This window comes from Pongo pygmaeus, chromosome 6 (genome assembly GCF_028885625.2).
Source record: "Pongo pygmaeus isolate AG05252 chromosome 6, NHGRI_mPonPyg2-v2.0_pri, whole genome shotgun sequence".
Lineage (NCBI taxonomy): Eukaryota > Metazoa > Chordata > Mammalia > Primates > Hominidae > Pongo > Pongo pygmaeus.
In genome coordinates this window covers 158,207,548-158,224,149 of record NC_072379.2, presented here as the reverse complement: position 1 = coordinate 158,224,149, position 16,602 = coordinate 158,207,548, and the positions used below count along the sequence as shown (strand labels likewise).

General features: G+C 54.7%; 1 protein-coding gene across 3 annotated transcripts in view; it reads left to right on the top strand.

Annotated features, from left to right (window-relative positions):
* Positions 1-12,120, top strand: part of VIPR2 (vasoactive intestinal peptide receptor 2) — a 113,786-nt gene extending 101,666 nt beyond the window's left edge. For 2 of the 3 annotated variants that reach the window (XM_054495225.2, XM_054495226.1), the window contains 7 exons: positions 3,351-3,501; positions 4,236-4,296; positions 5,630-5,699; positions 5,977-6,068; positions 8,206-8,335; positions 8,404-8,445; positions 9,499-12,120. In XM_054495225.2, coding sequence (XP_054351200.1) covers positions 3,351-3,501; positions 4,236-4,296; positions 5,630-5,699; positions 5,977-6,068; positions 8,206-8,335; positions 8,404-8,445; positions 9,499-9,672 — 720 coding nt within the window. In that variant the 3' untranslated portion in view covers positions 9,673-12,120. Of the gene's footprint in view, positions 1-3,350; positions 3,502-4,235; positions 4,297-5,629; positions 5,700-5,976; positions 6,069-8,205; positions 8,336-8,403 lie in introns of all 3 variants that reach the window. The other variant, XM_054495224.2, reaches the window with a different exon arrangement.
* The last annotated feature ends 4,482 nt before the right edge of the window (positions 12,121-16,602 follow it).

Here is a 16,602-nt window from a genome sequence, read left to right as displayed (position 1 = left end):
CCCTGTGGGTGGCAGCTGGCCCTGGAGGACCCCCTGTGGCCCGCTGGGCCCCTCCTGCAGTGCTCTGGAGCCTGTGTAATGAGGTTTGAAGGTCACACTGTTGAAAATGAAGTCAATAGAGGCCTCGTCATTCCCCAAACCTCCCTTCCTCAGTGTGCTTGTTTGGCGAATGGGCACATGCGAAAACATGCAGAGATGTTTTTGTTACCATTTAAGAAGAAAATGGAATCGTCTTCAGCACACTCTTTCTGCATCCTCTTTGCTCCTTCAGCAGGATGTGCCAGGGCCCCACCAGGTCGGCACCTGCTTTCAGGCGGCACACGGCCCCTCGTGTGGCATGACGTCCTCCACATAGCCCATCCCCTGGTACGGGGTCCGCTCTGTACTTTATTTTTCTCTTTTGCCACTGCAAGCATCACCGGACATGCGTCTTTATGGACTGGTGTTCTTATTTCTGTCGGGTGGAACTCACCAGTGAGGCTGCCAGGTCAGAGGGTGTCTCCATCCATGTGTGCTCCTGTCGCAGACATTTACTTCTCAGTTCTGGAGGCCTGAGACCGAGGCACCACCAGATTCGGGTCTGACTTCTCTGTGTCCTCACGTGGTGGAAGGGGCGAGGGATGTTGCTGGGGTCCTTCTACAGGGGCACTAATCCCATCGCAAGGCTCCACCCCTGTGGCAAGGCCGCACCCTCTAACACCCTCCCACAGCGGGTGGGGCTTCAACACATGAATTCTGGCAGCATAAAGAAGCCTCCAGCCCATTGCAAAGGGCATGCATATTTTTATTTTTTGTTTTGTTTTGTTTGTTTTGTTTTTGACACAGACTCACTGTTTTCCAGGCTGGAGTGCAGTGGCAGGATCTCAGCTTACTGCAACCTCCACCTCGCAGGTTCAGGCAATTCCATGTCTCAGCCTTCTGAGTAGCTGGGATCACAGGCAGGCACCACCACACCCAGCTAATTTTTGTGTGTGTGTGTGTGTTTTTAGTAGAGACGGGGTTTCACTATGTTGACCAGGCTGGTCTCGAACTCCTGACCTCAAGTGATCCCCCCGTCTTGGCCTCCCAAAGTGCTGGGATTGTAGGAATGAGCCACCGCGCCCGGCTGCATGTGTATTTTTAAATTGTAGTAAGTCTGTTTTGCTAGATTGCCTTCCAAAAGGCTGAGAGAGCTGACAGCTGCACGTAGGATCACACCAGAGCCCAAAGACCTGACTGGTTTTACCGTTTTGCCTGTCTGGTGGGCGCTGGCCTGCCTCTGTGGCTGTCATGCACACTCCAGGGCAGGGCACCTGCTGAGAACTGGCATCTTTCCACAAGCTGTTCCGGCCCTCTAAAACACCGCATTCACCTGTAATATTGGTGTCATAAAAATTAAACATTTGTCATTTCTATTGTAAATATGTTTCCAAATTCATCATTTGTCAATTGTATTTTTATGGTATTTTTACCATCTAAAAGCTTTTAAAGTTTATATAACCAAAATTGCTTTCTATCCTTTTAGCACTTCTTGTTTTCATTTCAGATTTCCCATCTTGGTTAAGAGGTTTCTATTCTGAGATTGTTCATTTGTGTACTTGGTTCATCTGCACTTTACTCCTTGTGTTTAAGATGCGGTCTTTTACCGAGAGACAAAAGAAGGCACGTTGCATCCTGATGGGTCACCAACTCCCAGAATCTCACCTCCCAGAGATTTTAAAACCTGATTTATTTCACTTTACTATTCAAATGAGTGGCCGTAAGTCACAAATTGACATACTGTGACTCTTCTGTGTCCATGGCTGTGTTATCATCTTTCCACATAAGAGGCTGTGTCCTGATGCCCAGGGCAGAACTTGCTGGGATCTGAGTGTCCATTCACCAGGCGTTGACACATGAGATCCACGTGCAGGCGCTCGCCTCGCTCTGGTGGCAAAGATGGACAATAAGGGTAGCTCTCACCTGTGCAGTGCCTCAGAAAATGAAGCACCCACCCTGCTATGCTTGGGAAAAAGGAAAAGCAAAGGAAGGTGGCAGATCCAGAGCACTGGGGAGGTCAGGGCTGCCTGCAGGGCTCAGTGGAGGTCAGGGGCAGCCTGCAGGGCTCAGTGGCTCTCAGGACCCTGGAGGCCAAATTGAAAGGCCACCATATGAAAGTATAAGTATATCCACCCATATATAACTGTATCCACCCATGTATATAAGTATACCCACCCATATATAAAAAAGTGTATTCACCCATATATATGTATAGGGATAGCCATCTGCTATATGTATATAGTATATCCACCCATAAATATGTATAGGTGTATCCATCTGATATATGTATCAGATATACATATATCTGCCGTGCATATGTACACCCACCTACATATGTCTATAGATATGTATGAACATAAACATAGAAATAAGAATGGAAATGAAAATACTATTCTTTTTCAGCACACTTTATATAAGCTTAGTGATTAAAAGTAGTTTCATGGTTGCTCATGAAGCTGAAATGCCTGGTACATTTAGTTAGATGAAGGTCTGAGAGATTAAAATAGATTTATTTTATATAATATGCAATTCTTTCCCAGTGAAAATCCTTTTAAAATCTCAGAAAATATTTTATTTGCTAGATTTCTCATTTTCCCCTTTATTTTTTCATGTTTAATGCAGTTACCCAATATTAAAACCAGTTTTTTGCAATTGAGGAACTTACATAGTTGTCAAAAATTTAGAAGAAAAGTCTGGGTCCTGGTGTGGGTCCACTGCCTTCTCTTCCCAGGCACTGCTCACCTGAGCTGTTAGTGAGGGCAGCTGGCAGGTGCCACACCCTTTACCTGCACTCGTGCTCTGTTCACACAAAGGGACAGAAGCCAGAGCCCTGGGCACCTGCAGGACCCCTGCCACCCATACCTCACCCCACACATGACCTCCTGCCGGCTCTTCTGGTTCTTCGCTGGCCGGCAGGACCACTGCGGGGGTTCCTGTGGTGAAGCCGGTCAGAGAAGCGGAAGTAGAGGAGCCGAGGGGAGGGGCTGAGAACGGGAGGGCCAGGGAGCTGTGCGGCCTGTCTAGGACCCTCCATCAGTGAGTGCGCTCCTGGCCCGCAACAGTGAGTAAGCTCATCTCAGGGAGGGCTGTTCACGGTTGCCTCTGCAGTGATCTTCCTCTGGAGCCGTGGATACAAAGGGCCCGGTGCTACCAGCAGGCATTCCTGGCCAGCGCCCTGGCCACTGTGTTAATCACTTTCCTTCCCAATGGCACCAGTGTCTCCTTCCTTGCACAGATACCAAGCACCCTGTGTTCTGGAGCGGCGCTGCCTGCTGGGAGCTGTTGTTACCGGATGAGGTCATGCTCTCCTCTCCTCTGTTTGCGGTTTCCAGGTGGGCTGCAAGCTGAGCCTGGTCTTCCTGCAGTACTGCATCATGGCCAACTTCTTCTGGCTGCTGGTGGAGGGGCTCTACCTCCACACCCTCCTGGTGGCCATGCTCCCCCCCAGAAGGTGCTTCCTGGCCTACCTCCTGATCGGATGGGGTAAGCGTGCCCCTTGCCACCCACAAACCCTCCATCCCATCCCATCGGACCAAACAACGCAAACATCTTCAGCTCAGAAAACACTGTGCCGCCCCCATAGAATGCATGTCAGGGTCGTACAATGAAGAGCTCTTCTAGGATGACTGGAGGCTCCTACGAACAACACGTTAATATTTCTGGTAACCAGGAACCTAGTTTAAAATACTCCCATTCCAGGCCCCTTGTACCCCCATTCAAACTGGGCTGTTAAGTAACAAAACGGTTTCCTCCTCCCCGCCTCTACCCACTTCACCTTTCACTGGGGGTGGGGATCAGAGAGGAGAGGCACACCAGGTAGCGGAAGCCTTGCCTTGCCCAGGGTTGGAAAGGGGTGCAAATTCGGGACATCCTCATGGACAGGATGAGGCAAACGTAGCCGATAGCTCCGCGGGTGGTCATAAAATCAGTGAACACATCTCCTCCGCTCGTTCAACTCCGTGGCCTCCAGTAATAACACTTCTCATGTGGAATGGCAAGTCTCAGATTCTCAGCTCTCAAGCGTGTGTTTAATTATCTTCACTGCTTACTAAGGCAAGAGCATAAACTTGTAAATATTTACAAAGACTTTAAACAAGAGATTGCACTTAACATTCCCGTGAGAAAGCGTGTCCTTGAGGGTTTTGCTGGTGAAGGCACCCACCTGTGTGCGTGTACACCGCTCCGCTCCACCTGTGTAACGAGGCGTCTCTCTGCAGGCCTCCCCACCGTCTGCATCGGTGCGTGGACTGCGGCCAGGCTCTACTTAGAAGACACCGGGTGAGTCCATGCCCAGACTGCAACCTCGAAAACGGGCCCGGCAACATCTGGCAACACGAAGTCCTTTGGAAGCCAGAAGGTTACCTGGTTGGAAGGACAGGGAGCGTTTGCGGCCAACCGACAGCCACGCAGGAAGCATCTGGGCGATTCATGGGGAGAAATCCTGTGAGGTTGGAGTGTTGGAGGAAGCCCAGTGCAGGAGACAGGAAGTGAGCCAGGTTTTGCAGCATAGTTGAGATTGGGATAAGCCAGGCAGAGACTGGGGCAGCCCCTGCAGTGGGTACAACGATGTCCACAGAAGAAAACCAAGTGCCCTGCACGTTGTTTACCCGGAGCAAAGTGGAAGGTCAGGTGATGGTGGCTGCAGGGCCCCCCGGCACTTCCTAAGCACGGTCTTGGTTCGTGCGGCCCAGAGCGCTTCTCCACTGTGCTCACCCTGAGCGAGACCATGGCCCAGACATGAGCACGTGTGGTTACAGCACAAATATCCTGCCTTTTAAAGGGCCTCAGTGTGCATCAGTTATCCACTGCTAAGTAACAAATCACTCCAAAATTTGGTGGTTTAAAACACCCACTATCTAGTTACGGTGTGATTCTGCACCTGATGACCTGGGAGGACTCAGCAGGGGCACTTCTGGCCTTGAGGACTGGTTCCCCTTGGTCCCCTTCAGCCAGTCTGAGACTGCACCAGCCGGAAGGCTCCTGCCCTCGGCCCCCGAGGAAAGCATGGACCTAGGCCTACAATGGAGATTCTGCTTTATGGGAGGGCTGCAGACTCCCAGCGCAGGGTGTGGACCCTGGGGAGAATCACTGAGGCATTTTACAAGCCAGGGGTCACAGCTTCCTGCTGGAGACACCCCATGCGCTGAAAATCAAAACGAAATTCTACGAGATGGAGAGCTGGTGGCTCTAAGGACATTTTAAACCCTTTGCCATACACATGCAAACCATTCGGGAGGGGAGGGGAAGCTAATTTTCAGGAGGAAGTTTCTTTTTTCCTGATGTCGGCTGAATGGGGCTGACACGAGTTCATGCTCAGAGTGGAGGGCGTCAGCAGCCCTCCTGCCCTTGTCCTGGCTTCTGGGGCCGCACCTCCATTCCTCCTCCCCACAAGCCGACTATTGTTTTGAAAGCATAAAACAATACACAATCACTCCCTGGGACAGATTCCTTTACGATCTGTCAGTGCAGAGAAATTGTGCTTCCACGGCGAGGGGAGCGGGCAAGTTGGGAGGGGCAGACGGCCCCACTGGCAGGCACAGGCGCTCATTCTCCTGTACCTGTCTTGTGAAAGTGGTTGGTGGTAACCTGATTTCCCATCTCTCTCTGACAGTTGCTGGGATACAAACGACCACAGTGTGCCCTGGTGGGTCATACGAATACCGATTTTAATTTCCATCATTGTAAGTAGCCCCTGTTGAAATGTGGATTATCTGTGGAGTCACACACTTGGGCAGACAGCAAGCCTGCCATCCTTTATTAAATAGAACTGACCCTATTCCACTCATCCACTCAGCCTTCCCGGAGAAGGACCTCTTCAGGCATGTGGACCCCCAGAGACAGTTCCCGGGGAAGGAGGGAGGGACTGAGGGAGCGGAGGGGAGGGTCGAAATCAGGTGGACTTCAGGGCAAATTAGGGATCCACGTGTCTGTTTCACAAACTTATTATCTCTTGTGCAGGTCAATTTTGTCCTTTTCATTAGTATTATACGAATTTTGCTGCAGAAGTTAACATCCCCAGATGTCGGCGGCAACGACCAGTCTCAGTACAAGTGAGTGTGTGTCCTGTCCTGGCCGTCCCCGATGAGGATGCTGTGTGTGGAGACAGGAAACCCCCACACTGCCAGGAAGGCCCTGGAGGTGCGGCGACTCCGCCTCCACCACCGTCACGCCTCAAGGCTGGGCCCCAGGGCTCTGCTCCTGCCCAAAGCTCAGAGAGGCCCTGGACAGCATTTCCCTGGCGAAGTAACAAATCACTCCAAAATCTGGTGGTTTAAAACACCCACCATCTAGATAGGGTGTGATTCTGCACCTGATGACCTGGGAGGACTCAGCAGGGGCACTTCTGGCCTTGGTGACTGTGAAAGTCAGGCACCATTTCTTTTATTTCAAGGCCGGAAGAAAGTCATCTTTAGTGAGCTTGCTTGTTTAAGCATCCACCCACTTGCATGTTATACAGCCTGTCTTTCTCCTTGGCCACACATTATTTTTTATCTTACATTTAATTCTGTCCCCCCCTCAGAGCACATAGCCCATGGCCGTGTGTCTACTGCCGGCCCTAATCCCAGGCCTTGTGCTTAATAAAAACTCAGAAAGCGTTTCCTGCCCACGTGATTACATGAAGATGGCAATGCGATCTCCCTTCAGTAGATGAAGACAGGGCAGACGTTCAGCCAGTCACCCCCAGTCATCCAGCTAATTCATGATGATCCAGGGAATCTATAAAGTAATGCAAAGACTCCATAAATTTATATCAAGAATTTATTTTTTTTAAAGTAAAAACCAAAATTCAAGTATAAACTAAACACTGGCTTGGTGTGGAAGTGGTTGGCCCAGCCCAGAAGGCGCCTCGGGCTCAGACTGACCGGGGGTGGAAGGGCGGCTGTGCACAGAGCTGCGCCGTGGCAGGAACCCTGCCGCCCGGCCTAGGAGGGTGCCTGGCCTGCATTTCCCTTTTCTCCCACCTTAGAAAACGGATGGATTTGGGGAGGGGCCGTTAGACAGGAGCATGGCCAAGATCCCCAAAGCTGGGTGCAGATACCGGCCGGTGCCCTGAGGGAAGTCACTTTGCCACTCCATGCCTCAGCTTCCCCATCTGTAATATGGAAGTAATAATGTCACTAAGGTCAGGAGGATCAATGCAGTCTATATTTGCCGGATATTTGCTGCCTGGCACCAGAGTATTGCAAAAGAATCTGGTAAACCAGAGAATCTAATTCTGCTGTGTGGTGTCTAAATCCAGGGGAGTATCCATCTCTGCCTGCTCACATGAGGGATGGGATTCCATGTCAGACCCTGCATGGCAGCATGACCTTGTCCTTGCTCAGGGGAGTCCGGTGGTGCCTGCGTGGCAGAGACCCCCGAGTAAGATCGTTCTTGGTTGCCCTTCAGGTTGAACTTGGATTTCCTGTGAATCTTGTTTAGTTTCTATGCTGACTTTTGCATTGGTTCTTTGGGAGTGTTTGTTAAATTGGACTTGGAGATGGATGCTTTTATTTGGAAACAAAATCTGTTCCCTTTCCAGGACAACAGAAAAGGCTGAGACACCCTTGAGGCCACACGAGGTCCTTTCTGTGTAACTCTCTGGTCACAGAAGTAGCAAAACCTCCCTGGACAGGGGCCAGGAGCTCAGCCGCAGAGAGGCCTCTTTTCCAGCAAACTTCAGATGTGTTAATAGAGGGAATTAGGCAGGTCCTCTGCCACTGACTGAGGGACCTGGCTCCCACGGAGCCCAGCTGTTACGAGCTGCAGTTCCGGGAGCAGGATCGGGCCTCATCATTTAAACCTGCGCGTGGCTGCGGTGGAGGCCGGCCTTCTTGTCCCGTGCCTGCCTCAGGATGGACGGGGCTCCCAGGCGGGGCCTGTGTAGGTTTTGGGTCACTCACAGGGAATCTTGCCCCTGCCAGCCATGAACCCCAGGACACAGCGTGTGTCCTTGTGAGGGAATTTGGGAGAAACGGACACTTCTGGAATGCATGTTCCCAGGCCCTGAGTGCTGGATCTGTACGGGGGCCTCAGACATAAATGTAAAGAAACAGTGGTTTTTCTTGTTGGGCGGCGACTCCAGTAGTGGAGAGGGGGTGTGGAGCCCCTCCCACAGCCAGCTGCCCCCTCCTGAGAAGGACCCTGCCAGGCTTGCAGAGGGTCCGCGGGTCCAGCAACTGAGCTGGCTCCTCTCCTTCTGTGCAGGAGGCTGGCCAAGTCCACACTCCTGCTCATCCCGCTGTTCGGCGTCCACTACATGGTGTTTGCCGTGTTTCCCATCAGCATCTCCTCCAAATACCAGATACTGTTTGAACTGTGCCTGGGGTCGTTCCAGGTAGGTGTGCAGAGGCGGCCACCCTCCCCCAAGCGCGGGTCCTGCCTGACCATCTCTTCTCATTGCAGGGCCTGGTGGTGGCCATCCTCTATTGTTTCCTGAACAGTGAGGTAAGTTCATGGCTGCCTTGGAACCAAGCACAGGTACTCAGTTGGTTCCTGAAATGCTGCCCAGCCTGGTGCCGCGGCCCCCACACACGCCTGTCTCCCGTGGGCTCGACTCACTGCCCAGGCCCCCACAGTTCTCTGTGTCCCCATCAGAGAACCCACAACGACACAGGCAAACTCACTGTTCTGGGCCCAGCTTCCAAACGCCTCCGTCCTTCCCTCCACCCCAAGTAGCATCGACTGCCATCCGCCTCGGAGCCCTCTCGGGAAAGCTCCCAGCCGGGTCTAGACAATCTGTTTTTCCCCATGGTCAGCGTCTGTCTCCTGACCATAGCTTGTGAGTCCCGGAAAGCCGGGCCTGGGTTGAGGGGTGGGGCTGCACAGCGTTTTGTGAGTCCCTGGGGAGGAAGCCGGGAGCCAAGCTCTGCCGTGCGTTCATCCCCAGCCAGGGACGCTGTCTCCGGGCTGCTCCAATGGCCTGGCCCCGTCCCCTGACCCCTGACCCTCCCGCCCCAAGCTGCGGTCGCTGGTGCTTTCTTTGCTTGACATGCAACTTTCACCAGCAGGGCTTCTGCAAAGCTGAGCCCGAATAGTGCCACTTGTCCTTCTCCCTCCTCTCATCCCCGGGCACCCCTCACTCATCCCCACCCCCTCCCAGGGCTAACATTCCCTGCCCTCTGGGAACAGGGAAGGAGACGGAGGCCCAGCACCGTCACATCCCCGGCTGCTAAGGAAAATCTTTTCAGAAAAATATTAACTATCTCAGACTGTGGGACTGCGCTTGCCGTGGCAGTGGCGACCCCCGAACCACCCATGCACAGCCTTAGAGTCTGGCAGCGTCCCCCGCCCTCCTGTGGCCGTCCAGTTCCCGCTCCCTCCAGCCTCTACCCCCAAGGCCGTTTCTGTTTCTGTCCATCTGATGGGAACACAGATGTAGCCCCACCCTCCACGGGAGCAGGCAGGAGGGAGAGCTGGAGGCTCGCGGGCCGCGCTTCCCATAGCACCCGCCCGCACCTGCCCAGGCTCACAGGCGTGCCCGCTGCCCTCACCTCCCAGGTGCAGTGCGAGCTGAAGCGAAAATGGCGAAGCCGGTGCCCGACCCCGTCCACGAGCCGGGATTACAGGGTCTGCGGTTCCTCCTTCTCCCGCAACGGCTCGGAGGGCGCCCTGCAGTTGCATCGCGGCTCCCGCGCGCAGTCCTTCCTGCAGACGGAGACCTCGGTCATCTAGCCCCACCCCTGCCTGTCGGACGCTGCGGGAGGCGCACGGTGCGGGACTTCTGCGGGGCTGAGACGCCGGCTTCCTCCTTCCAGAAGCCCGGGCACCGTGTCGGGCAGGTCAGCGCGGTCCTGACTCCGTCAAGCTGGTTGTCCACTAAACCCCATACCTGGAATTGGGGTCGTGTTGTCATTGACTCGGTTTAAACTCCAGCATTTAGATAATCTTGTTCAAAATGTGTTTCAGCCGTATAGTGGGTCCACTTTTTTTTTTGAGACGGAGTCTCACTCTGTCGCCCAGGCTGGAGTGCAGTGGCCCGATCTCTGCTCCCTGCAAGCTCCGCCTCCCGGGTTCACGCCATTCTCCTGCCTCAGCCTCCCATAGCTGGGACTACAGGCGCCCGCCAACACGCCCGGCTAATTTTTTGTATTTTTAATAGAGACAGGGTTTCACCATGTTAGCCAGGATGGTCTCGATTTCCTGACCTGGTGATGGGCCCGCCTCGGCCTCCCAAAGTGCTGGGATTAAAGGCGTGAGCCACTGGGCCCGGCCCAAGAGAATAGGGGAGCCAAGGAGCAAGTGTGGAAACGCAGTTGTGTGGCCCAGCATGAGCCTGGGCGACCACCGGGTGACATCCGTCCCACATCAGGGCGGCCTCCCAGGTCCCATAAGGGCAGCCCCCCTCATCTGCAGGACACAGGGAAGCCAGTCAGGGCCCCCCTGATGTTAGGACCAGGAGAAATCAACAGGAGGGCAGCCCGTCCTCTCTCCTGGGGCGCCCACCGGGCCCGCCCGAGCCCTGCCCCACCCAACTCCACAGGGCTGTTCTGCCTCCCCACGGAAGGCAGGCTGAGGAGACAACCAGATCAGGAGAGCAAGGCCATGAAGGAGGGGGCCTCTCCCCACAGGTGTTCCGTGGGACCCTCAGCAGCTCTGGCTCCGGAGGCCTCAGGAGGTCACCTGCCACCCTGTGGGAGCCGCAGAACCCGACGCTCAGCCCCAGGCTAGCTGCGGCCAGACCTGCAGGCCCCTGGTGGTGGGGTTACTTGGGGTGCGGGATACAGCTGAGTGGGAACCGGAAACCTATTCTTTTTAACAAAAATAATCGTAGGGTAAGAATTATTTTAACAACATATAAAACTGTTTCAAGCTCTCCTCCCCAGAGGTGGCGCTCAGCAGCCCTAGCGGCTGCTCCTTCAGGCGAAGGGTTATCTGCAGATGTGGGGAGGGTGTCTGGAGATGTTGCTGAGCCGGCTGCAGAAGGGTGGGGATATCAGGGTGCAGTCTCCATGCGTGTGCCAAGCCCTGGTCCCCACAGCGCTCGATGGACCTCAGCAGGCTGCCCAGCCCTGGCCCAGATGCCCCGACCGCAAGACTCAGTTGTTCTGAACGCATTTGACTCCGCTTTTCCCTTAAAAATGAATGCCTTGTTCCTGTGCATTGGTGGCGTCACAGACCCCAGCTGGAGCGCAATGCCAGAGGTTGGGACAGCCGTGCCGGGAGGCAGCCACAGGGAAGCTCACACATCCTGTCAGCATCACCTTGGTTTGCAAAACCCACATCCCCAGTAAAATGAGGCCGGACAGAGGGGCTGTTAAGACAGCAAAGCAGCAGTGTCCAGAGACCCCTCAATCCCCAAAGGTCCACACCCTGTCCTGCACGCCCTGGGCCATGCCGGCCACACCCCTCTGCTGCAACAAGCTCATCCCTGGACTTCTGGGAGAATGAACCCGAGGTTGGTTTGGGCAGACAGGTGAGGCAGTCAGAGGATCTACAGAACAACTCACCCACCATTTCTGGGGGCCGCAGAGCCTCCATCACAGACTAATGTTGGGGAGCACACAGCCTAGGCCAGGTGCCCAGGAAAGGACGGCTGAGCGTGTGGAGCGAGAGGGAGGCAGGTGGACGCTGCAGACCCCAGGTTCAGTGCCGCCCCTCGGCTGCTCCTCCCCTGTAGGGTTTGGACAGACCCACCCCCAGCCTTGCCCAGCTTTCAAAGGACAAAAGGGAGCATCCCCCACCCACTCTCAGGGTTTTGAGAAAACAAAGATTTGTGGTAACTGAAGGTGTTGGGTAAGTGGCCAGGTGCGGACACTGAGCTGTGACCCAGAGGGGACACTGAGGAAGTGGGCATGAATGGTCGTGTCAGGCAGTTACCAGGCACTGGTTGTTGATGGTCGATGGTTGGGTGTGGGTGGTCATCAGTCATCAGGTGTGCTCAGGGGACACTTTCCCCTCAACCGCACATGTGCCACTGTTCAGCGGAGCCGAGGACTGGTTCCTCCTGGTAGAGGGGCAAGCTGCCGGCTGTTTCCTGACAGATGCCTGGTGAGCAGGAGATGCAGGACCCAGTGGTCAGCAGGTATCTTTAACTGTTATTGTGTGGAATGTCACAGACTCCTCCACGTGGCGGCAATGAGCTGTGTAAATACTTTAATAAAACCTGACTTCACATCTGCACGCTGAGTAAGAATTTGCTCTGACCAGACCTGAGGCTCTGGAGCATGGAAGACACACTTGGCGTGTTAGCCGTGGCTGCTGCGTTCAGACGAAAACAGAGCTTGGACGGGGAGGGAGAGGGTGGGCAGGGTCCCGCCAGCCACAGGGCACCAGGGAGGACATTGGAAACAGCCACCCCTCCCTGAAGAGAGTCACGGACCCCTGTCAGAGCGTCGCCATTGGGGAGCCTCAGTCTGGCAGCTGTGACGCGTGAGCAGTGCCCTGTGGAGGAGGCGCCTGCACGCCCAGCCTTGTCCTGCCGCACCCAACACGGCCTCTGTCAGCTCTGCAGAGCCCAAGAACCTGTTAATAGAGCAGGACTGAGTGCAGGAGTGTGTGTGTGTGCACGCGTTCAGATGGTGCACATGTGTGTCGGTGTGTGCGTGTGGGGGGGGTGGGTGTGCACACACATGTGAATCTCCGTGTGTGCTGAGCCTTAGCCACATGTATGCTACAAGCAAATAAAATACATTTCCAATGAACTCCATGCTCCACCAAACGGCTGCGTTGTCAGGAGGGATATAGCACGCCGGTAAAAGCCATATTCCTAAGGAGTCAAACCTAGAATGAGCCAGACCAACCAGCCTTTGGTGACTTTCCTAAGAGCAAAGCAGGTGGGAATGGGGAGAAGGGGCTGGGCACACAGCCCTCCAGGGAGTCACTGTTTTGTCTGACTCAGGAGCTTAGTGTCCATTTGCCTGAGGTGGGAAATATTCAGCCGCCTGAGGAGACTCAGCCCTGATGGGAGGCAGAAGGTGCAGGGCGGGGGGCCGCTCTGAAGAAGCCCCTCCTCCATCCGGGCAATAGCTTCGTTCTTTCTCATCACCAATGGCAGCTTTTTAATTGGCTATTTTTTTCAGGCTTTCAGATGATGGAAATTATACAGGAAAGTTATAAAACATCAAACTCTGTGGGCAAAGATTACATAGAAAGTGAAGTCCTCTGCCTGCCTCTTCCCCTCTCTGGGGGAAACTCATGCCTGACTGAAGTGGGGTCCCAGTGCCTTCCTCCGTTGGTACAAACCTGTCTGCCTCCTGCCCTTTCTTCTGTTTATTCGTGGGAATCAGGCTAAATTGTGTGAAGCTTCTGCAGCTGTCTTTCTCCCACTGAGACAGGTCATGTCCATCTTTCCCATCTGAAGGTGCCTATCTCGTGAGTCTTAACTGCCACCTAACATTGCACAGCCTGGGCCTGGTTGGTTTGACCGAGTCCCTGCTGGCGAATGTGTGAGTTGTTTTTGCAGGTGTTTCTGTGCTTACCCGAGTATTCCCTCACTGTACACTCCTGAAGGGGAAAGGTCAAAGGGCAGGCACATTTGGCTCTTGGAGGATGTTTGCTCTACGGCTCCACCACCCCTCACCGAGCATCCTGCCCTGGGTGCATGGGAAACACTCCTTTTGCATGTCTTGAATAGTTTCTTCACAGGTTTTTTCTTTAACTCTGATGTAAAGCTGAACCTCTGCCTGACACACTCACATCGCAGCTGCCTGTGTCTCCAGGGGCTGCCCCGCACACGTCTGCGTGCCAGTCCACAAAGTCACTCCCGTTCTTGGGACCCGGGACAAGGACAAGAGTCGGCCTCTTGTCTACAGGCGGCAGCGGCCGGCGGCGTTGCTTTGTGTCAGCGCATGCTGCTTGTGGGCGGGCATCACAAAGGATTTAGGGCACCTTTTATACTGAAAAGTCTTCTTTGGAAGATGGAGAGACAAGGGGCTCTCGGCTTCTTTGTGTTTTCTGAAGGTTTAATGAGGAGAGGGGCAGGCGGCGAGGGCAGTGGGGGGCCCACTTGTTCCACTTGTGGAAACAGTCCCTTCCCAGGACTTCCTGCAGGCCCGGTGAAGCGGGCGCCCCAGAGCTATTACCGGTACCGGGATCTTTTGTAAAGCTTCTATTCAGTACCTGGAATTGAAGAAGCAAGAGGGAAAATAAACTATTAAAATATAATACAAAATAATGAGACCTGCTGGGACCAAGCTCTCCCTTTGAGATTCAGGGCTCTACATAGCCTGACGCATGAAGGTTCCATGGGATAAAGTCTAGGAAAGCCACGCATGAATTCAGTGCCCCTCAGAAGCACGAGCTATCATGGTTAAGACCTACGACTGTGAATCCAGATGTTAAATGTGTGACTTTCAAATCCTTAAATCATGACTGTCCTTTCGGATTTAAAAGCACGCGATATCACGAAGCTCCACTGTCCCATGACTCAGTCGTGCAGATTTTCGCATGGCTTGGATGGATCACGCTCTCCCAAATCCATCAGTATGCAGTGGAGACCTGAGTGTCCATTCCTACCTCTGGAGAAGCTGGAGACGCCGGCATAGGCTCCGTGCCTCCAGTTTCCGTTTGGAATTAGTATTGTATAATTATTAGGAAGAGTCTGAGGGATGGGGATAAAAAGGAAGCCGTGAGAGGACAGGGACTTCCCTCGTCAGGGGCGACGAGGGCCAGGTTCAGTACAACAGGAGGGAGCAGCATGGAGCTCCAAGCAGGAGAGCAAAGGGCAAAGAGGAAAAGTCACCAGGAGCGTCCAGGACCTGGGCGCGGCCTCCAAGCTGTGCAGAAAACACAGGGAAGGGGTTGGACTTTAAATCACTCTATGTTCATTCTTTTGATTGTAACACTGCCCTGGAAATGAAGCCGGCGGCCCATGGCTCCAGGGGCACGTGTGGTGGTCAGCCACGCCCAGTCTGCACTGCGTCTTGTCATCCATCCGTCATGTGGCCGGCCGTCTAACTGTGTGACCACATAGTGGCCAGTGGCTCCAGGGGCACGTGTGGTGGTCAGCCACACCCAGTCTGCACTGTGTCTCCTCATCTATCCATCATCTGGATGTCTAACTGTGTGACCGCACGTGAGCACTGCAGAAACAGCACGAAGCGTTCGGCAGGCTCGCTGCCTCTCAGCAAGGGAGAGATGAGGAGGAGAGAATGAATGCAAGCGGGTGGTGTCCACATAAGTACATGTGCAGAGCTGTGCACAGTGAGTGCTGTGTTCCCAGCGGCACGCTCAGTTCCCATGGGGAGAAGCAGGAACTGCAGTGGGCACCCGCGAGGTCACCCTGGAAGGGCACCCAGCGCCCTGTCGGAAGAAAAATGAGAGCTCTGAAGGCTTTAAAGCTGGGGAATGACATGATCCAGGCGATGGATTAACTTGGTGACATCTTAGCAGTTGGGAAGAGGAGACACCGATGGGTGTGGTCTGCAGAGGGTCACAGAGCAGAGACAGTTCCTGAAGAGATGATTTCTGGACGATAAAGGGGTACTAGGGCGCGGGAGTTGCATAGCGCCTGATCATGGTGTGCCCTGCCACTGTGAGACCACTGCGTGCCCGCCGACTGTCCACACACCTGATCGCGGTGCGCCCTGCTGCTGCAAGACCGCTGCGTGCCTGCGACTGTCTACACACCTGATCGCGGTGCGCCCTGCCGCTGCGAGACCACTGCGTGCCCGCTGACTGTCCACACGCCTGATTGATGCCACAGCGCACGGTAAGGTGGACTTTTTCCTTCACCCGGACACTTCACGATGGCATTGGCCGGGCATTTGGACAGTCGGTGGCACACAGCCATCTCGCGTCGGAGGACGCAGCAGTGCTTTAGGGCACTGGGCAGCCATGACCTCCTCACAGTGGTGCAGCTCAGGGTGCCTGCGGCCGCGAGGACAGCCACCTTCAGGGACAGCACAGCTCAACCTCAGGCCTGGCCGAGCTCCTGGGTGCCCATTGGGCACTCTGGCCTGGATCGAGTTGAACAGGTCTTATGTGAGTCAAACTCCACATCCCCGCCAGAATTCTATTTGGGGCACTTAAAGGATATGCAGTGCTGTGAGACGCCTCACAGGGGAGGGGTCTGTCCTGGAGAATGACCCTGAAGGGTCGATGATAAGGTTAAGGTAACACGACCAGGCCCAGGTCAGGGGCAGCAGAGACCTCACAGGGGAGGGGTCTGTCCTGGAGAATGACCCTGAAGGGTCAATGATAAGGTTAAGGTAATGACCAGGCCCAGGTCAGGGGCAGCAGAGCAGAGGACAGGGCAGCATGCGGGTGAGGGTCAGGGCGGGGCGGCTGCAGCCACACAGCAGCAGAGCACGGTGGTCTGGGGCCCGCAGAGCAGCACCGCAGAGAGAGGGTGCTGGGTCAGCAGTGTGGTCCCATAAACCCAGCCTGCCGCGTGCTCTGTGTGGAGAGAAACAGAGAGGCCAGTCCCCAGTGCAGCATGTGAGAACCTGTAGCTAGTGATATCCTCCAGGTGGGATTGTGGGCGCAGCCAGAGGCGGGCACAGTGAGGTGGGCCAGGAGCAGCATCTGCATCGGGTGGGACTGTGGGCGCAGCCAGGGACGTGGTGAGGTGGGATGGGAGCAGCGTCTGCATCGGGTGGGACTGTGGGTGCAGCTAGGGGCGGGTGTGGTGAGGTGGGATGGGAGCAGCGTCTGCACGGTGTG